Genomic DNA, 24,244 nt, shown 5'->3' with positions numbered 1-24,244 from the left:
TGGCTTACTGAAGCTATGATATCATATACCTGCATACGCTGCATACATTTATGTACCGTCTGTGCACAATGTTATAATAATCAGAGCAGGTAAAGATTATACCAGTTCCTTGGTATATAATATGACGGTACGAACGTGTCGTTTCATTTCAGGGGTTTCCTGGTCCTAAAGGTCAAAAGGGAGAGCCGACCTACGTGGACATCGGTGGACAGGGTGGAATTGTGGTACGATGACAATGAATGCCATGCACGCACAAACACACACACACACACACACACACACACACACACACACACACACACACACACACACACACACACACACACACACACACACACATTTTCTTCATATCACTGTAAAATCAAAGATCTTTCAAAACCTTCAAATACCTTCAATCCGCCTCTGTGAATATATCATTGAATTATAATTATCTTAATATAAGTTCATGCAAAGAGAAAAGCCCACAGAATCAACTGATATCTGTCACCATCTTGGTTATTTTCAGGGTCCGGGTATTTCAGGCGGATCTGGTGATCGTGTAAGCAGCACAATTCACAATAATAACTTAAATATTTTTTTAAATAATTGTTCATAATTGATATTTCTAAGTGTGGTTGTCATTTTTGTGATTGCGGTGTGTGTGTGTGTTATTGTTCTCAGGGTCCAATGGGTCCAGACGGGCCCCCAGGTGGAGGGGGAGCCAGAGGCCCCGATGGTTACCCGGTACGCATCCGCACACTTACCTCACTAGCAACACTTTCTCCATAGAGCACTGGCCGCCATCTTGACTTCCTGGACTGCTTAGTGATAGCTAGCCGCGTGTTCCGATGTCCGCCCTTTCCGCACTGTTTGGGTGCGTAGGCCGTTCCATTTCTATTGACGGCGAGATTTAATGTAATGTTAGTACCCAGATGACGCCCACAAGTGTGGAGTTACCGTACACTTTTCGCACTGAACAGCCGCAATGTTTGTTACGTAGTTGAATGTCAGATCTGTCAAACTGACGATCCTCCGTAATAACAGTATAATTTTGAATTGAAATTGATATCACCAGGTGTAGGAGACAGGGTTACCAAAATTATCAACATATGGAGCGGTGGTTTCCGTGATGAATTGTATTTTGGCTTTTGGTAAACTCTGATGACACACTGTTACTGTAAGTGTATCAGACAGTCACAGAACGTGATTTGTACTGACATTTCACCCTCAAATTTTTCCTTCTCTCTGAGAGGACAGAATGTGCAATAAAACTCGGTACACAGTGCAGAGTGCGAAGTTTGGAAAATACCATAGTTGTCTGATGTTGGATGTCACCATGGCAGTAGCACTTGAAGAGTTCAGATGCAAAACCCCCTAAGTGCCTTTTCAGAAAATAATCTTAATTCATTTTTATTTCATACAAATCTATCAAAATTGCATATTTTTTTATTTTATGTATGTAATATAACTATTTATATGTATTATGAAGTACATGAATGTAAACCAAACCAACAACGGAGTTCTCTAAAAATATAGAAGTGCAGGTCTTCAGAAATGGAGTTAGGGGGTTTTGCATCTGAACTCTTCACTTGTAGTTCTTATAGAATGCAGGGTTCAAAAAAGTTGTGGCACTTTCACATGTTTTCCCCCAGCTAAATGACTAAACCACTTGCTTAAGGAGATGAGTACACTTCATTTGCAACACTTTCTTCATGCAGCACAGGCAGGCCAACATCTTGGTTTCCTGTACAGAGTACTTGCTGGTAGATACTTGTGGATAGATGTGTATCTACACAGCATAATAAACCCATGCCAGACAAACAAGATGTTCTTTTTCCTGTAATAATTAAATAATAAAAAAAGACATTAGATGAGCATTTGTATTGGAGATGTTTGGATGACATGCATATGCTGTATCACAGCATTAAGGGTTTGGTGGAAATGTCTAACGCTCTGGCTTTGTTTACGTTTTTTTTTCCCAGGGTCTTCCTGGGCCACCCGGACCGCCAGGCCCCACAGTAAGTACCAGCCACTACGCATGACGGTGGCATGCTAACCATGCTCTGTAATGGTTTTATCAATACTACTATTAACAGTACGAGATGTTGATCTGATCCTCTTGCTTCACAGGGTAGTCAAGGCCTAGGTTCGCAAGGAGAAAGAGGAGACAAGGTACAGTTGCAAATCAAGATTACTTTCAACCATGAGCACAATAAAATAATCATTAATCATATATTTGTGGTAACTTATTGTGATGTGATGTACCGGTAATCATTGTACAGCATACCTGTATCTCAACAATCTGTGTTGTGTAGAATAGGCTATGGGTCCAGTAGTGTGTGTGCGTGCGTGCGTGCGTGCATGCGTGCATGCGTGCATGCGTGCACGTGTGTGTTGGTCTGTCTTTCATTCAATCTGCCAACTATCTGTGTGTTTAAATGTGTGTGTGCGTGAGTGTGTGTGTGTGTGTGTGTGTGTGTGTGTGTGTGTGTGTGTGTGTGTTTGTGTGTGTGTGTGTGTGTGTGTGTGTGTGTGTGTGTGTGTGTGTGTTTGTGTGTGTGTGTGTTTGTGTGTGTGTGTGTGCATGTGTGTGCATGCATGTAAGTCTTTGGAAATCCTATAATGTGGTGGCAACTAAATATGCATGCTTTTACATATTTTTATCATAAGTTTGATAATTGAGGTGAACAAAGGGATGTCAACGACTTTAGCGGAGTTCAAGCCTCTGGACTTAACAGTCCTGACCGATTATTACCTGTAGAATGGTAGAAAAGACTTAGAGGATAAACCTGGCTAAGTTAAGTTAAGGAGTGGTAAATCGGCTCATTGAGGCTTGCAGACATTTTTAGTTAAGAAAATGAGGCCACAAGGCTCATTTATTAGATGATTTACCACTCTTTCCAGGTTAGCAACTGTGTTTCCCAAAAACCTCCCAAAAAGTAGTACTTAACCCTGCAGTAAGTAGTAATTAAGTATAAGGTGCCCCCTCGGCAATATATCTCAGCACTAAAAGTACATACAATGTTTTTTTTTCGCACATGCAAATAAAATTCTTGTGCGAAGTGCATGTACTGTAGATACGCAAATAGTGTATCTATAAACTTTGAGTGATGATGAGAAATCTATTTCTGATATATCCTCATTCCTCCTCAAACCTCATACTTAAGTACTACCTAGGCTTAAAGTGATACTGTCCCATTTGCACTGCCGTACTCAGAGAACGGCAGGAAGTACAGGAGAAAGGTAAAACTCAATTATTTAACTCAAGGGGAGGTATAATATGAGCCTATTTCCAAAAATGGGACAGTATCACTTTAAGTACTATACTTTTTGGGAAAGGCAGTCCTGGTGGGCTACTGAGCCACCATTATGGACCACCCTTGGCCTAATAAAACAACAACACTATTGGCACTCCCATGAGTCCTTGACCCTTTGTCAGAGAGAAACATGCTTCATATTATGAAGACACACACTATCTGTTTTACACCACTGTCTTTAGATTACCGATCCATATTTCTCTTTATCGCCATCCCTTGCTCAGCTCTTCCATCTTTGGTTCATCTCTCTCTTAACTCAAACACACCACCTGTCTATGTCTCTTTCTATGGCATTTGCATATGCATTGCTGCTTTCGATTAACTACTATTAATGAATATCATCTATTTACCATACACCTGAATGACTCACATTTTTAATGGAAAGTAATGATTACGCGAACATGTAAAAAATATTTCCCACGAAAAAAAGAAAATGTAACCTTCAGAGCTAATTTTGGATATCCACATAGTAGCACTACATAACATGTTCTCTTTGAGACAAAAAATGGCAGTTCAGAGATCTCTTTACATAGGCACAAAACAGATCCTTATTAAAAAAAAAAATAAGACCTGATCCTCTCTTAATCCATTAACAGCAGCAGTTGCCACTAAATCTAAAAGCTGCACTGTGAATAGATCTCAGATCTGTGAGCTGCCATGTTAACTGTTTATGTATTATGAACTGGGTTGTTATGGAGTGGTTTTGTGACTGGTGCTGGGATCACCTGCTCCTCAGTCTTCTGTGTCCTCATTTCCCCCTTTTGACTCGGTGGCCCTTTACACTTTAAAACGGGACGCTCTCTGGTTCTGGGAATGCTATACTGGGCCTGTCCTCTCTCTCTTTTTTTTGGGTTGGTTTGTTCTTCTACCTCAACTCACTGCCTGTCAGAATGAACACTAACAATCATTCATCATCATCTGACAAAAAACTGCATATGCACCATGCATGTATTTGTAAGTCAGACAACTCATACTAATTTGGAAGGCATGTGGGGAAAATGGATCTTCAAACTTTAACACTCAAGTCTGTTGAAACACAATGCAGAAAGATTGGTATCGCCCATCATGTTTGTCATTAAACCATGTCAGCCAATTGAAAAATGTTGAAAGAATGAAAGAAGCTATGTTGGTTATTTTGATGAAATATTATTAAATGTTTTTTTTCTTGATTTGAACGTTGAAAACTTAAATGTACAGAGGAACCTAAGTCAGCCAGAGTGGGCGCTCTCTCTCTCTCTCTCTCTCTCTCTCTCTCTCTCTCTCTCTCTCTCTCTCTCTCTCTCTCTCTCTCTCTCTCTCTCTCTCTCTCTCTCTCTCTCTCTCTCTCTCTCTCTCTCTCTCCCACCTCTTTATTTAGTATATTCTGTTCAACATCACTTTAATTTACCAACTATTTCCATTACTTTGTCCTTAGTTCAATCTTTTCTCTCCTGTGCCTCGACTATGTCAATCTTTGTTACTACTGTATCATCATCTCTCTCTCTCTCTCTCTCTCTCTCTCTCTCTCTCTCTCTCTCTCTCTCTCTCTCTCTCTCTCTCTCTCTCTCTTTCTCCCTCTCTCTCTCCTCTGTCTCTCTCTGTCTCTCTCTGTCTCTCTCTCTCTCTCTCTCTCTCTCTCTCTCTCTCTCTCTCTCTCTCTCTCTCTCCCTCCCTCTCTGCTCTGCTCTGGCTGCGCTGGTCTGGCCTCCCCTCTTCCTTTTGGGCTAACGTGTATGTTCCTCTGGATCTCAGGGGGATGCAGGGTTTCCCGGACCCCGGGGCGTCCCGGCCGCTCTGGTAGGCCCGCCTATAGGCCTGGTCTACAAAGGAGAGAAGGTAACAGGGACGGGAGCAGTGATGCCAGCCCAGAGAGGGGCTCAGGGCGTGGGCATGGGCAAACGGGCACGGGCAAGGGGGACCATCTGGGGGTCAGAGCAACAACACAGGGAATTTGACACAGAGCCTTACTGTATTTGGAATTTACCGTCTTTACTATATGGACATCAAGTAGCCTGGTGTTCCTTTTTGATTTATTGAAGATGTCTATATGAAACATTTGCTACTCACATTTGCCACTTCAAAATGATGAATTATGAATGATCTACAGTATAGTAGAATTAGAGAGGATTTGTCATGATTATATTGATTAAAAGGGAGGAACAACAATTTGCGGTGAGTGTGTGGAAGGGGGGGGTAATGGGGTTCATGCCATGGTACAGTATGCCCTTGTTACGTCGTTCCCCAGGTTACTGCTCTCCCTCTCGCGATTCCCCCTTGCCCTGCCTAACCCTCACTCCAAATACAGGGGTCACAGTCCTCCGAGAACAAAAAAAAAACAACAACAAAAGAAAACTCTTCCTTCCCATAATCCCTCTACCGTGCTCCCCCGAAATACTGACCCACTCCCACACCCGCATCCCCCTCCTCCTTCTCCTCACCCCACCACCCTCATCCCCTCAACAAACTCGTTTTCGTCGCATCCTTCCGTCGCCGCGAAGCACCAACAAACCAGTGCCACCGTCCTCTCTCTCACTCTCTCTTGCCATGTAAAAACTCTCTCTTCCTTGGTTATGCCATGTCGTCACACTATCCAGGGAGACGTGGGCCTACCGGGCGCAGCAGGCCGCCCCCTGGTCAATGGGCTGGTGGAGTTTATGGGCTTTCCCAAAGGAGACAAAGGAGCCAAGGTTTGTGGCGACGTATCACCCCGTTCTGGAGGCTTCCGGCAGGAAATACGTTTATATTTTTTCTGGAATCTCGCCTGCTGGAGAATCAGGATTCCCCCCCCTCCCCTCCTTCTTCCCTACGGTTGAGCCAGTCTTACGATTATCTCTTGACTCTTTGTGTCCCTACATGGGGATGGTCGTCTTAATTAGTTCTATCCCACTCTCTTCATCTACAGCACTCTTCCCCCCTTATAACCTGTAGCCTCATCATCCACCCCACATCACTCCCCAATCCCAATCCCAATCCCCCCACCCAAACCCCAACCCTGGTCAGACTCTGGCACATCACCACTTTCTACAAGTGCTGCTGCTTACAGTATGTGCCATTAGGCATGTCTTGTCATTTCTTCATCTCTGGTCAGTCACCATACTGTACGCACAGTACCAGTACTAGTTTTCTGGGACTACTACAAACATCTTTAAAGGTTTTATGCCATAATATTCATATGCATAGATATTCATGCTACGATGCCATAATATTCATACAAGTATTTAAAAATAGGGTCCAGATGTCTTTATAAGACAATATTCTATGTTCATTTTTAAGAAAGTGTCTCAATAAGAGCAGTTGCACCTGTAGCAGTTACCTAATGGTGCCATTATAGCTCTAGATATGAACTATGAACTAGAATATTTGGTTAGTGGTATGATGGCCTCATAACAGTCTACATTTTATATTTTAGAGTTGAGATATTACCTTAAAAAGTATGGTGATGTACGTAAATACTGTGAGCTACTGTAATACTACTACTTTGCTGCATCTTTGAGTTTAAAAGTCCATCTGAAAAACATCTTGCATTAGTATTATCTTCCAATAATGCAATGTTTAACATATGTATTTCTTCAAAGTCCCAAAATAAAAATGGAATGGGACCATTTATAATCATATTAGTTTCAGTCAAATAGTGCCAGTAGATTTTGTTTACTACTCCTTATACGTAACTATGATACATTGATATCTACCGTAGTTTAACACCTACAGTACCTACCTACAGTAGTGGTAGGGATCAAAATATAACCATTAATATGTTGTCTGTTGCTGGTATAATGAGCATGCATTGCACTCTTTTAGTATATTTATCAGTTGTGAAGATGACCGCTAGGCAATATGCTGCATGATAACACGTTAGATATACAAAATAATGTTATAGATATTTAAAAAAAACGTAACTGGAAATATCAACATGCCATAATAATTAAAAGTTGTGTCTGTTTCGAAGAAAAAATAGAATATACATGTATACTGCATTTCCGACATTATATAGCCCCCTTTTCTCATTAGCTTTGTGTTAAGTAGTCACTAGTAGTCACTTACCTGTGAGGTCAATCCTTCAGTACAAGTTAAACTTTATTTCTTGTAATACTTGATCGTGACTCATTTTTGTCTTCCCTTGTCTCTTGTCCCATCTTCATATTTTCAGGGTGATATCGGTTTCAGGGGTCAACCTGGACTTGGAGGAAGACCTGGAGTTCCTGTGAGTTAAACCAGCTCACTAACTACATAATATACCTGAGTCAATTCTGACTGTATTTCCATATGTACTTACATATGATTTCTTTGACCAGGGTGCCTTTGGATATCTTGGTGAAAAAGGTGAAAAGGGAATACCAGGCTATCCAGGCGGAAGGGTACGTAGGTGTGATTTTATTGAGGGTTGATGTCTCCTCAGCTTGGGCTGTGGGCAGTTGCCTGAGCTGTGTCAGGATCTAGCTCCTGGTTTGTTACCTGGTGAACACACCGGCGGCAACAAGGATAAGTAACACAGAATCGCTGGACTGTGCAGCATGAGTGATGAGTGATAGCAGCGACAGACTATACCCGTTAACAGCAGAATGAAAGCATTCCGACAGTCCAATTGGCTGTGGCTGCCACCAAATCATACCACAGCTCATTAGCATAATATTCTCTTAAGTCCAACTACAAACTGTCGCTCAAGTCACTCAAAGTCGCCTAAATTGCTTTTGCCGCTTCTGTCGCCAGCGACTCAATACAAAGTCAGTTACTCCCGTCGCTGGTGTTACGTCTGGTCTATTCGTGCCATTACACTGTTTCATTTATGGGTCTTGTGGTTAGAGCGCTGGTTCTCAACCTTCTTTGGACTAACGCCCCCGTGAGCTCATCATAAGCCTCCCAATGCCCCCTGGGCCTCATAATAAGCCTGCCAGGTCAAATTATAACCGGCCTCTCACCAGCCTACATGTGAATCACAATTGAAATTCAAACAGTTTGCATGGGAATTCCCATTAATTTTGTCACAGATTTTTCATATCCAACACATGACTATCTAGAAATGTACCTGGTTTACAACACCAGACAAATGGAGAGCAAAATTACTTGATAACATTGATGACAATTATACCTACAGACAGTGTAGGTCAGTGTAGGTAATTTTCTACTCTTTCACACATTTCAAAGTGAGCTACTTCATTCATAGTTCATAATTGTTCATAATTAAAATAAAATCTTGCAAAGTCCTTAAGACATCATAATGAGAAATCAACATTTGGGCAAAATTTTAATCACATATTTGTGATGGTACTCCTCAAAGGGTTAATAGTTCCTTCATCTGTCTCTCCTAATCCCACTGGCTTTGCGCAGGTGATGCCCATATAGGGCGACAAATGGGATTCACTCTGATACAAGTTGACAAACTATTGACATTATTTTGGGAAAATGCATTAAAACTATTTCCTATTGCTTAACCACCAACCAAGATGAGAGAGGAGAACACTGCATATTCTGAAGCAGTCCCAAAAACACCTGTCCTGCTACATGATTGTTCTTTGTGAATACAGTATCTCATGGAACAAATTTTTTGTATTCTGTACTATTTTCAGGGTGATTCGGGCCTGAATGGACCTCCTGGTAGTCCAGGGAGACAGGTGGGTCATCTTGCATGTGTTCAACAGATAATTCGTGGACAAAATGAACATTTCTTTTTCTGTTTGTTGTTATGTATGCAGAGGGCTGATAAAGTGTTTTGGGGTCTAGAATGAAAGATGATCAGCATTTTTTAAAACTAATTGTAACAGTATCTGAATTGGGCAGCGCCCTGATAATATAGTACCAGTATTATTCCTACAACATTAAGTACTGTATGTGTACATATTCATTGGCCTAGTACATTTGCTATGACTCTGTCTGCCCACTAGGGGGAAGCATATAGCATAAAAGACTGATAGACAGACAGACAGACCATCAAGCTTGCACACACAAAGCAATTCATGCTCACAAACCAAATCATCTGCAGAGCACAGAAGCCCTCAGCCACCAATGCAGACTCAACCCCCATTGCACTTTCAAAAAAATGAAGACAAGGGCAAAAGTGCTATGACTCAGTCGGTCCACGAGGGGAAGCATATAACATAACTTAAGACTGTTAAGTCAGGCAGTCAGACAGGCCACCAAAAATGATGATGATTGTTAACAGTGACTGTAGAATTGAATATGTACTTTACTTTTAGTGCCTGCTCATACACACAGTAAAATATGGTCTTAATTCAACACTTAGATAGTTGATTTAACATCTTTTAGGGCAGGAATGTCAAACTCAGGCCCGGGGGCTAAATCAGGCCCGCCGAGTCATTTTATTCGGCCCGCGAGATTATTTCAAACTTGTATTACAGTTGGCCCACTTACACCAATAATGTATAGCACAAGATTTAAGCATGAAATTTGGAGTGTCACAGGAATATGAGTGGGCCAGACCAATGAAAGAGCTCACACTCATGCAACACAATGTGCAGAACATTTGAACTACCATATGTGATGGGAAAGAGTGTGTGAAATATACACTATTTTAGTCTTTTTTTAAATTAATATTGAGTTTGATTCGTTATTTTGTTCCAGATTTAGTTTTTGGCCCTCAGTCAATTTGAGTTTGACACCCCTGTTCTATGGTGTATTTGGTCCCATAGTACTCTCCATTGACAGTAAATCAATGGTACTCTCCATTGTGTTGAATTAGGACTGCATTTTTACCTTCAGTACTCTTAGTTACACAACCAGACTATTAGTAATGCCTGTGATGTTTTACTGACATTTTTAATCATTTATGTGGTGAAATGATTTTGGACTGCAGAATATCTCAAAGAACTCAAGAAATGTTCAATTAAAGTATGTATTGCTTATGGTGCCATATCCACAGAAAACATTTCAATGAAATGATTCTAAATTGCTCTATTACAGGGTTTCCCAGGAAACAGCGGTTATCCAGGCCAACCAGGCTACGGTGGCGCTAAGGTAGAGTAGTGGTTGCTATTGGACTTAACATTGTTGAGATTAATCATGCCCCCTGTACCAACTTTAATAATTACCCTGCCATCTTTTCTTGTGATCAGGGAGAGCGAGGCGATCAAGGTGCACCTGGTCCAACCACATATGCGGACAGATTTGGACTAGCTGTGAAAGGTAGGTCCAGTATTTTTAACATAGTATTTTGCCCTACAAATGCAAAGTGCAGTAACTACACATTAAAAACTGAGGGAAAATGCCTGCAATGTTTTGGTATTAGGTTGGATATTGTAGTTTCTGCAAACACAACATAGCAATATCTCTAAAATGGGACATATTTGGACCACAAGGTTTTGTCACGAGATAAAGGAGGCATTATGAAGATCATTTTAACTATAAACTCAATTTTGACTGAACATGTAGTTTGTTACTGCACTTTGCCTTTGTAGGGCAGTAGGCCTATTGGTTGCTGAATGAATTAGTAAAGCAACACTACCGTTATCATTCACTGAATAGGAAAGTAGAATAAGTCTGCAAGAACAACTGATAATAATAATAGATTTTTTTTAATCTGTGAAAATATTTAATTGAACCCTACCATCTCATAACAGTACATCTGCATAATATTAAATATACGCCTATGTCTCATGCATGGATCTTGATCCTATACTAAGGCCAGGAGTCTAACACTTGATCTTCCTCCAATGCTAAACCCACCATCAGAGCAGCCTATCTAGAATGATCATAGAAGTAAAACATACAACTTTGCCAGTTTAAGTATCACACCCTCAGAGCAACTACGCAGTGCTGTTGCCCCATACACAATTTTGTTGCCTTCAATGACGATGACAATAACACTGAAACTTGAATGGTGTAGGCCAGTAGCCAGGCCGTGCCCTCCTAGTGACGCAACAGCTTCAAGTCTCAAAGAGATTTGAAAGTCGATGATAATCAGGCTAGTAGGTCAGGGGAATATACCTCTGTATCAACTTTTCATGTTCTCGCTATAGGTCCAATGGGAGATGCAGGTTTCGATGGTCTTCCAGGCCCCACTGGAGATCAGGGTCTGCCAGGGTACCCAGGAACACCAGGAGCCCCCGGCTCACGCTCCCTCTCCACAGGTACACGACACGTGGCATCAGTCATCTCACTCCATATCTCAAAACATCCTCCCTCTCTCTCAGCAGGTACCACACCTCACACTCTGCACTCCGCAACCTCGACTCATCTTCCCTGTCAAAGCTTTCAGGATTACATTCCATTATTGCATTATGTTACATTACATTACATTTAGTGGATGCTTTTAGCCAACGCAACTTTCAAATGGGGAAATAGCTACAGTACATGCAAAGTGTGGGTAGGTACGAAAACAACAATATACTATGTATACACACAAGGCAACAATATACACAGCATGACAAAGTTAGTGGAAGGGGTGGAGTAGAATTAGTTTAGTCATGATGCAGGGTAACTGGTTGTCACATCCTTCCCACAGGTCCTCCAGGCAGTCCAGGCTTCCCAGGCACACAGGGGCCCAGGGGAGAGAAAGGAAACGCCGGTCGCCAAGGCTACGGGCCGGAGGGTCTGCCTGGTGGCCCCGGCCTGCCTGGACCTCCTGGTCTCCCCGGCCCACCCGGACAATCTGGTGAGTCTTCATGACCCCCCATTATAGTTTAGTTTTTATGTTAGCAACAAGGTGTTCCTTTTGCATTTTTGAGTATGCTGTATATATTTATGTATAATATGATATATATTTATATATAATATGATTGGCATATTTACATACTGTATATTGACGTTTTTTAGCTGATGTATTGATTAATGTGCATAAAATGAATGAATGAAATGAAATGAACGTATGAACAATTAAATGAACGATGAATGATTACTTGTATGTTCCAGTCCGAGCACCTCAATTGAGTGTGTGTGTGTGTGTGTGTGTGTGTGTGTGTGTGTGTGTGTGTGTGTGTGTGTGTGTGTGTGTGTGTTTGTGTGTGTGTGTGTGTGTGTGTGTGTGTGTGTGTGTGTGTGTGTGTGTGTGTGTGTGTGTGTGTGTGTGTGTGTCCGCGTGTGTTCGTGTGTGTCCGTGTGTAATCGTCCGCGTGCCACCGTGCGCATGCGTCTGTCTTTGTCTGTGTCTGTGTGTCTGTCTGCAAGTGTGTACATAATGTGGTATGTGAATAAGCAAGTTGGTGTTAATTCATGCAACATGTTTAATCAGAGTCATGTATAGGGAATGCATAGGGGTTGGCAGTGCAAAGGTGTGAGAGATGTAACTCTTGCTGTTGTTACTTCCTGTGTGGATGAAGACCTGGTCTTTACAGCATGTCTCAGGATGGTGACAGGGGGACGCAGGGCTCAGATGACGGAAGGTAGCCGCCAGGCCACAAGTGGCAATATTGCCACCCGAAAGGCAATATTCCATTTGCAATATTAATAAATAACGCCAGATATAACCTTTCAGCTGAACCTCTGCACGTTCAGCTGCATCGCCGATCGAAGGATAATCTCTGCAATTGACACATTACACTTTTCAGTTCCTTGAGCATTGTTTAACGCGAAAAAAAACTCCTGAGCAAAATTACTCTTATGGACTAACATGTTGTCCGCACATTCGGCTGTGTTGCCGACGGAAGGATAAGCTCTTCTTGGCAAAAAATAGGGCACATTGTAGTTCCGTGTGCATTATTAATCACCTGAGTAACTTTTGGTTGACCGACCGAAGCTGACCGAAGGATAATCTCTTGTTGATTTAATGCAACAGTATACACTTATCTGTTTCTCAAACATTCAATATTCCTGCCTGGCAGGTAATATCTAGCCTGGGAACTCCCATACTGCCTTTAGTTCTACACAATCGTTTCGATCACTTGTGATTAGGTCTGGTGTTAACCAGGCAAGGTAATATCCTGTGTGCAATATTAAATATCAGAAATAACTCCTCAGCTGAGCGAATACTCTCATGGACTAACTGTGAAACATGCTTTAGGAAGGAGTCTAAAAGATGACTTGAGACAGATGACTCTGACTTAGGAAGCATGCTGGGTAATCTTTTAGTATTTGAAGGATCTCCATTAGTCATGAAATGGAAATGGAATGTCCACCTAATAAAGAAAAGCAATAAGAAGACACAATCCAGTGCCACTACTTCCAGCAGCTGACTCATAAAACCTGGAGGAAGAGTGAGCTCCTGAAATGGCCTCAACTGCCCAGCTAGTACTTGGTGCTAGCCTATACGTGTGATGCTGGATGCCTGGCTAGAACTTGGTGCTAGCCTATATACCGGTATTCGTGTATATAACACAAAACACATACAAACACACACACACACATACTGCTGCTGGTGTATTTAATAAAAACCTTTTTTTAATTATTTATTTCTTCAAATGCTACTATTACTATGTCAGAACGCTATAAAGGACTTTTAGAAAAAAGAACAACAAAATACCTCCTCTTAATGTATGTTCTCTACAAGTCTTCTGTTGTCCAGTCTTGCACTTTAAATGTCTGTATGAGCAATGTCTACGTCCATACTGTCTATGTCCATGTATGAGTACTGTCTATGTCTATACTGTCTATGTCCTTACCTAGATTAGTCTATGTCTGCATGGGAGAGCAAGAAACGCAATTTCAAATTCTTTGTATGACCAGTGCATGTAAAGAAATTGACAATAAACTTGACTTGACTTGACTTGACTTGATATACATATGATGCTGGATTGGAGCTTCTGAAGCCAGGTTAACCCTGTGTTTGTGTACAAAACAATGTTGCACAATTTTCTGGACAGACTAAACGTTTTGATGAATCAGGTTTTCCAAAGGTTTTGATGGCATTTTAAGGTCTTTTGAACTATTTTGATGGCACTTGTAACACTGTCCATGTGTTCCTCATGCAGTGGCCTACCCCCAGTACCCCAGGGAGATCCCCGGAGCCCCTGGTGCCCCCGGCCTGAGGGGCCTGTCTGGTGGACCTGGATACCCTGGCGGTAAAGGTACAGTGGGCCATTTAACTTCATATACACAACTGTCATGAGAACAATTCTATATAGAATATCGTCGCTGTCCAGTGAAAACCACTTATCTCCACTATTATTTTTAGTTTTTTATGTTCGTTCCTTATTTATTATAAAATATAAGACAGTACTACTGGTCAGTCTCCATGGGTATATGTGTATGATAAATAATTTAGTAGCCAACTGTAATGTTGCAATGATTTTTTTTTTTTTTGAAAATGTGGTTTTATAAATCAATACATAAAAAACAATGAGAAGTGGAGGTAAGTGGTTTTCGCTGGACAGCGACGATATGCAGCTTTGTTGCAATATGAAGTACCTGCGATGTACCGCAAATGCATTGCATTTTATATAGGTTTTTTTTAAAAATGTGTTCTCAAAATATTTAAATGGCTGGAATTCACACATAGATGCACATAGATGCAAAAAAAATAAGAAATTCTTCACATATAAAAACGAATGACTCTGTAGGCAGGTGGAATTTGTTTCCAGTACAATATCTTGGTGGGTGTGTCTTTCAGCAGCATTTTTGTGAACCACATAAGCAACTTGGTTAGTCACAATCCATTTTCCCATTGGCCACCTTTCTGCACAGTCCTGGGCGTGTGACCCAGCAGCCTAGCATCTCTGAAATTGCGAAGTGGTCAGTAACAATATTTTTTTAGAAACATGGACCTGGTTCCACTTGAAACCTACATTGTTTACGACGTGAACTGAACTCTGATGATAGCAATTCTTAGTAATGTCTATCTGACTTGTCATGCGAACATTGCTTGCTGTATTATAGCCACGCATGTTTTCTCCCCCCACCCCCACCCCAGGTGACGTTGGAGACTGTGCGTGTGGCGGTGGAGGCATATCAGGTGACGTGGGCCCAACAGGTGCTCCAGGCTCTCCTGGTTATCCTGGCGGCAACGGCGCTAAAGGAGAGATCGGAGACGCAGGAACGCCCGGCGGTCTTGGTGCACCTGGAGCTACCGTATGTCAATTCATTACTATGAACTCTTTAAAGGCCAGGTCTAGACATTATCACAAAGAAACATTAAAAAAAGAAGAAAAAGACACATTAAAAAAAACATTTTAAAAAAAGAAACATTATCACAAAGAAACAGACAATCTGTCTGCTCCAGTGTGGCAAAGCTTTTTGGGTACCAATTAGAGATTTGCATAGATATCAAATGTACTGTATGTAATTCACTGTCGCAAGGGATTTTTTTAATTGATGCCAGTCCAGTCACCATGAAGTTCTTCCTAATAATTGCACTGATTTGTAGTAGTACTACCCCTTTGTATAGTATTTAGCGAGATTTGAAATACAACATTTCAGCCTGCCCCCTACCTACGTTTCTAGACCTTACTACTTCATCTTGATGTGGGGCTAGCAAAGCTAGGCTACAAGACATACCACCTGCTTTGAACTTGTCCGTAAATCAGTGAATACAAAGAAAATCTCATCTCTCAATAAGCCAGTCGGACAGGATTTTAAGCAGTACCAAATCATCTTGAATCTGTTCCAAACGTGGGAAATCATAATATGGGCGTACTGAACCGTCACATTTCAGGGACGTCCAGGAGAGCCAGGGTTCTCCGGCAGGAAGGGAGAGAAGGGCAGCCCCTACTACCCCTATGGCATCAGCGGAGAGAAAGGAGAGCGCGGCTGGTCCGGGCCTGGCGGAGCCCCCGGAGCCGCAGGACAGCCTGGAAGAGACGGAAATCCTGGATATCCCGGACCGGTTGGACCCCCTGTAAGTTATCATGGGACTCCCACGGGATGAGACTGCTGACCTGGTCTCAAAGCCTGTATGTTCTGTAGGTCTTTCAACAAAAACAGAGTTTGATATTCTACACTCTATTCTGTTCTCATTTGTCAATTCAATGCTTGTGTCCCACTGGCTTTGAATAACAAACTATCTGATCTTGTTAGATGCAACAAGACCAACTCGCGGACATTTTATTTACAACTCAGAGTTGGCAGCCATATGAAACTGTTTCAGGACAGCTCAGAGACAGCGCCACACTTAAAAAATAAAGTGGCACACTTCAAAGCCAATTTAAATGTACAGTTCCTATACCAATGCATGTGAAAGATCATTGGCCTCCATTTCCTCACAACTCTCTCTAGGGTGATGCTGGCTACGGAGTGGTAGGAGAAAGGGGTCTCCCCGGGTTCCCTGGCGGTAAAGGACGGCCAGGCCTGCCAGGAGAACCCGGTCTTGGCTACGCAGGATCCGCTGGTCTGCCAGGCCCAGCAGGAGACCCTGGCCTGGACGGCTACCCCGGGGCCCCGGGCCCTCCTGGACTCCCAGGTAAGGCAACAGGAGACCAGAGGCTAGGATGACGGGAACATTTTGGAAACATCCCAAACCTTCAGCAGGTTTTTAGTTATGTGCTGCCACTCATACATCCCACGTCTCTTGTGTAGTATGTATGGAGATTCTCTTGATTGATCCTGAAGTCAAACCCTGAAATCAAATCTTGATGTCGTTAATGAGTTTGGCTGCTAATTACTATTCATAGTTTCACCATTATGCATTCATATCCATGCATGCATCATCAGCACAACGTGTGATGCTGTTGTTGTCATAAATTGACAATGAATAGGGTAGTGACTGAAGACCTTTGCTTGCTATGTTCGGCTTTGTATTTTGCCTACAAAATCACTTGCTTACCTATTGCAGCAAGCATCCAGCCATTAATTGATTCATGCAAATGAAGAAAAGTTCAATAACCATGATTGCTGCTAAGCTGCGGCTGTGCTTTTTTTTTAAACTGTGAAGAGTATGACTTCAAAGGAGATACCAGATGAAATTATTAATATTGCACTAATGACGTTTGTACTAATACACAGTAACCAGTTAACATTTCCCTAGAGAATGTAACTGTTGTATAATGTCTCTAATACCTGATTGAAACCCCATCATCATAATGCTCTTTCCATCTGGCATTCATCTGTACTCTTCTTTGTCGTCAGCTCCTTCAACAATTTGCAACACAAACACTTCAGCAATTTTAAGAGCAGGGGTGGGGTGGGGGGAGTGCTGAACAGGTGCTTCCAGGCATTGTGCAAATGCAATTCATTTGCTCATATATACATTGCAGTATGTTACGTCCTGTATACAGTATACATATACAGTATACATGTGTAATTGCTACACAGGGGAGTAGAGTTGCCCTTTTCAGGGCTACCCAGCATGGCAACCCTACTCCCTATCTCTACAACGATAATATAACAAAAGCACATTTAACAGAGTTGTTTTATATTGTTGCCTGAGCACTGATTTATTTATTGTTAAAGCGGGACATTTGATTTAGGATTAGAATCAGAATTTGTAGTCAGTTATATGCATACATTAATGATGTGTACAAGTGAACAAGCATGACTCGCGATGCTATTCCTAAACAATTTTGTCTCCTCTCTCTGCATTGTGAGAGTACCCTAACCTTGACATACACACTTTTTTTGGCCTACTGAATTGCTTTTGCCATAACTTTGAATGTGCCTGATCAAACAAAGCAACACTGATATTCATCTGAACTTATAATTGCTGCATTTTGACTTTTAAACATCATTGCTTTTTCTTTAAGCTTGTGCATTAACTGACTGCTGCGTCCGGTGAGGACACAGTTTTCACCAATGATTGTGTGACTGAACGATTGATTTATTGAATGAATGACTGTATGAACGAACGAACGAATGAATGAGTGAGTGAGCGAATGAATGTGTGGATGAGCGAATGAATGACAGATAGATTGAACGCTAGGCTTGCCATGCCTATTCTCTTACCTTCCTGTGCATGTTGTCTGACTAGGTGACTACGGCTGTGGGCGGGAGGGGCTTAGTGATGCCTCTGGCGCAGAGGGAGGTGAGATGCCAAGCCCGCAGACGCAGCCAGTAGACAAACAACCAGACAAACATAATAACCACAGACGCTCGCCGCTTTTGGATCAGTCACCTCAGCCAATGCTACATTTCCCAAACAAACAAACAAACAAACAAAAAAAACAACAAAGCTGCGTCCACACATTTTGCTTCTCAATACTTTGCTGAGCAATGTCAGTCAATAGGATGTTAAGGAGTTCCAGCAATGTGAGACCTGAAGCTGTGAGAACAAGAGGACAAGTGATGTGATGTCATGGCTGGTTCCAATTTAAAAAAGACTTTCAACATTTGTACAAGTAAGCAAGAAGCAAGTAACGAACAGCAACATATGTGGACGCAGCTTTAACTTAACTTGATTTTCTTGAGGTGTCTTATCCAACTAGTCAATGGTCATTCCATGGCGGGCCTGGCTTTTGTAACTGGTCCCCATGGAATTTGAACAGACTGTGGTGCATTATCTTTTTTTTTGGCCAGTCAAAGCTTATGCATGTGATCAGCCCTGCTACGCCAGCTGCAGCAACAGTGAGGAGAGGAGAGGAGAGGGTGGGGAGGGGAGGGGAGGGTGTGGGTCTTTGAGCAGGCAGTAGATCTGCCTTCACAGAAGCAAAACTGACTCAACAGACTGTTCCAGTAAGTAAGTTATAAGGGTACTAATACCATTACTTATCTTAATTCATTGACTGACCAACAAATTCAATAACCCATTGAAATATACTAAACACATAGCTCTTACTTCAGGAAGAAATTCAGTGATAAGAATTTGGAATAGACATTTACAAATGCATTGCATTATGCATTATAAAGCTTAAATAGCTAGACAGTTGATGTTTTAAAGTAAAATAAAACACACCCTTTAACTGTTAACGTGTTTAGAGCTGTTAGATTTGGCATAGCTTGTGTAGTTTAGCGTAGCTCAGGCCATCAACAATGTTTTCATGAGACTAACTATTTGCTGGGTTGTGGTAGGAACGGTACTGCCATGCAGAATCCCCGGAGAGGCTGGATCACCTGGCTTTCCTGGTCGCCCTGGAGTCCCAGGTCTGTTTTATTGCTTTTGTATGTTTGCATGTATGGTATTTAAATAGAATTCACCGTTCCACAAACTCCTCCCCCCTTAGCAACGGTTGTTATGTCAATCAAACATGCAAAAATGTTTTCACCCCAGACCATTTTCGCTTTGCCCAAAGAAATTGCAAGTCATTTCTGGAAAAACGGCAAGGTCGCAGATCGAAGCAGACAAAAACGTCTGCGATATGCGTACGTACATTACATGCCGTGTTTTTAGCCAGTCAAATGAGGTCAGGATAGACGGTAAAGCCTACAGGTCCCAATGTAAGAGGCAAGCGCCTTATCATTTTGTAGTTTCTTGTCGCGACAATGAAATACAAGAGCAGCAAAGCAGCATATATTGCATTAAATTTGTATGATTATCACATTTGTAGAATTAAAAATTTTTACGTGATTGTGACAGCTGGTGGTGGGTTCATCCACTTTGCTTAATCCACAGCCTGAATTTCTCTCGCTGGGTCTTTGGTTTCAGGAGGGGAAATGTAACCCTTCCCTCCAGCCTTTTTGGATATAGGCTGTTGAATATACAAATGCCATAGGCACAACGTTTCATTTCATCTTCACGAGTAGGGTTCTCTCCCATAGACTCCCATTCATCAAAATGGCCTGTTTGATTGAGGTCCCGAGCTTAGTAACCGTTGCTATGCTATGTTTGGTCAGTTCCCATTTTGGGGGTGCAGCTGCGGAAAGGTGAATTGGGCCCTAATTACATGGCATGTATTGGGGCCATTCAGAATTCTTTGTCCTGAACCCGGCCAAGGCTGTCAGCGGCCCTGTATATATATTTTAAAGGGACACTGTGTGAGATTTTTAGTTGTTTATTTCCAGAATTCATGCTGCCCATTCACTAATGTTACCTTTTTCATGAATACTTACCACTACCATCAAATTCTAAGTAGTCACTATGACTGGAAAAATTGCACTTTTCATGCATGAAAAGGGGGATCTTCTCCATGGTCCGCCATTTTGAATTTCCAAAAATAGCCGTTTTTAGCTGCAAAAATGACTGTACTTGGACCACACTAGAAAGTTTATACTATATTATTATAGTTTATTACTTAGTAAACTTTCATGTAAAGATCAAATTTGGCAATAGGCAGCCCAGTTTCAATGAGCAGCATAGTTGCAGTACCTTTTTTGACCATTTCCTGCACAGTGTCCCTTTAAAGGTACATTGTGTAGGATTGTGGCCAGAGTAGGTATAGCAACTATGCTGCTCAGTGAAACTGTGCTGCCTATTGCCCAATCTGATCTTTTCAGGAGTATTTATCAAGTTATAAACTAATATTTATGAGTAGGACCAAAGTACAGACAGTTTTTCAGCTAAAAGAATTTCTATTTCTGGAAATCTAAAATAGTCGGTATGGGGAAAAGTGCAATTTTCCCAGTCATAATGAAAACTTAGACTTTGATGGTGGTAATCGTGAAAAGGGTAACATATGTGAATGGGCAGCATGAATTCTGGACTTAAAATATTACACAATGCGCCTTTAAGGTTGTAATGAGGTGCTGATTGTGTACGATTATCACTATTTGCGTTTACGTGTATGTATGTATATATGTGTGTGCCTTTCTCTCTCTGTGTAAGTGTGTCTGGTACAGTATATTTTAACTTTGAGTTCAATGAGAGTAATGATGTTCTGGTTATGCTCAACTAGTTGCATTACAAGTAACTGTGTTTGCGTTTATGTCTGCCTTTGAGTGTGTGTCTGTGTGTGTGTGTCTGTCAGTCTGTCTGTCTGTCGATTGGTAGATATACTGTACATGCATTTATTGTCAGCAATGGGACATTTGTTTTCACAAACCATCAAACTTGACAGCTCTTACATGTTGGCACAGTAAAGACGACTAGACATCGCAAGTGTTAAGAACCACCTGGCTCAAGGTAGCCAAAACATAAATGGGGAGTCCACACCGCAACGTCATTTCAACATAAAGTATTTATTTTCTAGAAAAGCTAAAGATCAGTAGTGTAAAATAATAGTGTGATGCATGTGTGCAAAAATGTAGGCCTAGTGGGATAACCAAACAAAACAGGCTCTCAGCGAGAGCGGGGACCAAGGTCAGCGTCAGCCATGAGAGAGAGAGCGAGATGCTGAAAGCCAGCCACTTATAGTAGCCTCCATCAAAGCAAACCAGCTCCAGCCATCTCCAATCTGCAGGATGAGACACAGGCACAAGGGGGCGGAGCCCACCCAGACGTTAGACATTAGACGTTAGTCCTAACACAAGCATTGAACAAGTACCAAATATACAGTACATGCACACTCATGGATAAATAATCTACAGTCATGGACATGGACACTGTATTTACACAGTTCAGGTCCATACAGGTTTGCTAGAGGAGGTTGCTTGATGCAGACATGGCAGCATATGTACAGAATGTGTTTTTCTGCAAGTGTTCGCGTTTGACATACAGTTTATTGCGTGTCTCAGGTAACAAAGGCAACCCAGGTGGTCCTGGATCTAATGGACGGCCTGGTTTTGATGGGGCGAAGGGCGAAAGAGGAGACTCTGGTTATGGAGGACAGGCAGGACCCCAAGGTACATCTTCCCCTGCTCACTACACTTAACATTTCAAGACTTCAAGACCATTGTCATCATAGAGTTCTTTGTACATTTTAAGTATAAGGAAAATGCCTCACTTGGAACAAATATTGAATGACTATGTTTCATTGATGTTTCACAAAGAACAACAGATGACCAAAACATAGCTGTTAATTTTTTGCTTGTGAAATTGTCACTGTGCAGAATTTTTCTAATAACTGAATAACTGTCGTGATAGCCAACACATCTGTTCAAGGATACAAACACTCTTTTTTGAAACTAAACCTGCTTGTACTGTATTACTGATGCTAATAAAGACTCTTTTTAATGTGAAATCCAAATCCACCAGGAAGTAAAAATAGTGCCAGTGCAGCTCAGATATCTTCTTCTTTTTTATAATATAATAATAGTATATATATAATATAATAATAATACATCATTTCATAATCTGATATTTATATCTTCTTAGTTTTTTACTATTTCAGTAGCCCCATAATACACACCATTCCGCCAGTGGAACACTGCAATAGTCATTGACAAAACTTAGCTACCATAGTACTACACCACTACGACATTACACCATAAGTAATGAGTTGTGACTTGGACATTGCCATTCTAGTAATAGCAAACTTATAACAGGTTAAAGGTGCATGCTAGTGACTAGTGACTGTTGTTTTGATGTGTTTCGATATGTGAGTTTCGAAATAAATTCTTGTTCCTTATTGTCCTCATTTCCCTTTGTTCCACATCCATCAGGGTTCCCTGGGCCCAGGGGAGACCCTGGACAGCCCGGCGTACCGGGCACAGGCTTCCCAGGAGCGCAGGGCAAGAACGGCCAACCTGGTCGTCCAGGAGCCAAGGGAGAGCCCGGCGTAGCCTACGGAACCGCTCCTGGAGCACCCGGTGCCAACGGTCTCCCTGGCGGACCTGGAGATAAGGGACTGCCTGGAGACAACGGACTGCCCGGCTTACCGGGTGGGTGTATGGTCAACCCTATCAATTGAGCGGTCACAATCCTTTTTCATGTTTCCTGCGGCTAGGCTTCTGCTAGCTGGGCAGAGGGCCTGTACATTGTAAAACATTATAACCATTAATAAGTTACCCTGTTGCCTAATGTTTGTAAGTTACCTTGAGGCTTTTTCAAGTTGAACTAATTTACAAGAGGGCAACTTCGTTTTTTACGTTTAACTGGCTGCAATGTTTAGTTCTTCAGTTATAATTCTGATGTGGGAATCAGATGTTACTTATCACTGGACAGAGGGCTTGTACGTGCAGTAGGCTTTTTCAAGTTGAACTAATTTACAAGAGGGCAACTTCGTTTTTTACGTTTAACTGGCTGCAATGTTTAGTTCTTCAGTTGTAACTCTGATGTGGGGAATCAGACGTTATTTATCTCTAGGGAGAGGGACTGCAGGCCACTCCTCTCCTCTCATGGCAAAGGGTCACATGTTAGGATGGCATAATGACTTTGATGGTTGAAATTGCCCATTGTAATCAACTTGCTAACTGACTATCAGCAATGGTTTTGAGAAACGAACCCCTGTTGCATTTTTCCCACCTGCACAACAGGTGAGAACGGAGGTCCTGGCATTCCCGGGGCGAAGGGAGAGCGCGGCTTGGACGGCTACCCAGGTCAGGTGGGGCTTCCTGGTCTACCAGGTGAGCTCCCGGCAGGCGGCCTACCTGGACCAGCGGGACCCTCAGGAGGCAAAGGACTCCCCGGGCCACCAGGTGAGGACACAACATCTCATCATTCATCATCTCACTTTTTTCACCACCAGAAGCGAAATATGTGAAACAGGGGTTTTTTAAGCTCTAATTTGCACACAGACACGTCCAGTGTAACCTCCCGTACTGTCTCATCTTAAACATCCATCTTGTTAACCCTCCTTTGCCATTCTTTTTTTATGTTACTACTATCCATTCATCTGTTTGACTGGGGAATGTTGGACTGTGGAATGTTAATCTACTCTTGCATGATATGATACGTCTCTTAAGCAATCGTGTGCTATTTTTCGCTGATTTTAAGAGAAGGTAGGTACAGATTTAAAAGGAAAAAATAAGAATTTTCCCTTTGTAGGTGGGTGATGCAAAGAGATAAAGCTGCATGTCTTACATGTTACTGTAAACCCTGACCATACAGTATGCTTATATGTAACAACTAAATATCACTCCCCATTTGCTCTGATAATCATACCTGTTGATGTTCATGCATACTGTTCACTGTCTATGGCACGACGCACTCGGAGCTGCATTTTGCTGTTCATCACCAATAAATTTCTTGTTCATCCCCCTCCTACTCCTCCTCCTCCTCCTCCTCCTCCTCCCCTACTTTCCTTTCCGTCCTTCATTCCTTCTTTCTTCCTCCTCTTCCTCCCCCTCTTCTTCTGGCTTTTCCACCATCATCATATTCACTCCTTCACCCCATCCATTCATGGTGTCACTCTTCTCTGTTCTGGGTGTTGGGTGGCTTCATAGGCTGTCAAGGTGAGAACACGTGT

At 42.0% G+C, this 24,244-nt stretch overlaps 1 protein-coding gene across 3 annotated transcripts in view; it reads left to right on the top strand.

Moving 5' to 3' along the window:
- col4a6 (collagen, type IV, alpha 6) overlaps positions 1-24,244 on the top strand; it is a 109,446-nt gene that overhangs the window by 71,633 nt on the left and 13,569 nt on the right. Inside the window, exons 8-29 of one of the 3 annotated variants that reach the window (XM_063187443.1) lie at positions 153-224; positions 506-538; positions 661-723; positions 1,962-1,997; positions 2,110-2,151; positions 5,028-5,111; positions 7,423-7,476; positions 7,568-7,630; positions 8,840-8,884; positions 10,191-10,244; positions 10,343-10,412; positions 11,246-11,356; positions 11,731-11,880; positions 14,132-14,227; positions 15,070-15,227; positions 15,811-15,993; positions 16,371-16,554; positions 18,058-18,111; positions 19,095-19,166; positions 21,633-21,740; positions 22,500-22,718; positions 23,313-23,474. In XM_063187443.1, coding sequence (XP_063043513.1) covers positions 153-224; positions 506-538; positions 661-723; positions 1,962-1,997; positions 2,110-2,151; positions 5,028-5,111; positions 7,423-7,476; positions 7,568-7,630; positions 8,840-8,884; positions 10,191-10,244; positions 10,343-10,412; positions 11,246-11,356; positions 11,731-11,880; positions 14,132-14,227; positions 15,070-15,227; positions 15,811-15,993; positions 16,371-16,554; positions 18,058-18,111; positions 19,095-19,166; positions 21,633-21,740; positions 22,500-22,718; positions 23,313-23,474 — 2,113 coding nt within the window. The other 2 variants (XM_063187444.1, XM_063187445.1) reach the window with 2 other exon arrangements.

Source organism: Engraulis encrasicolus, chromosome 21, assembly GCF_034702125.1.
Source record: "Engraulis encrasicolus isolate BLACKSEA-1 chromosome 21, IST_EnEncr_1.0, whole genome shotgun sequence".
NCBI lineage: Eukaryota > Metazoa > Chordata > Actinopteri > Clupeiformes > Engraulidae > Engraulis > Engraulis encrasicolus.
This window is presented reverse-complemented; position numbering and strand designations above follow the sequence as displayed.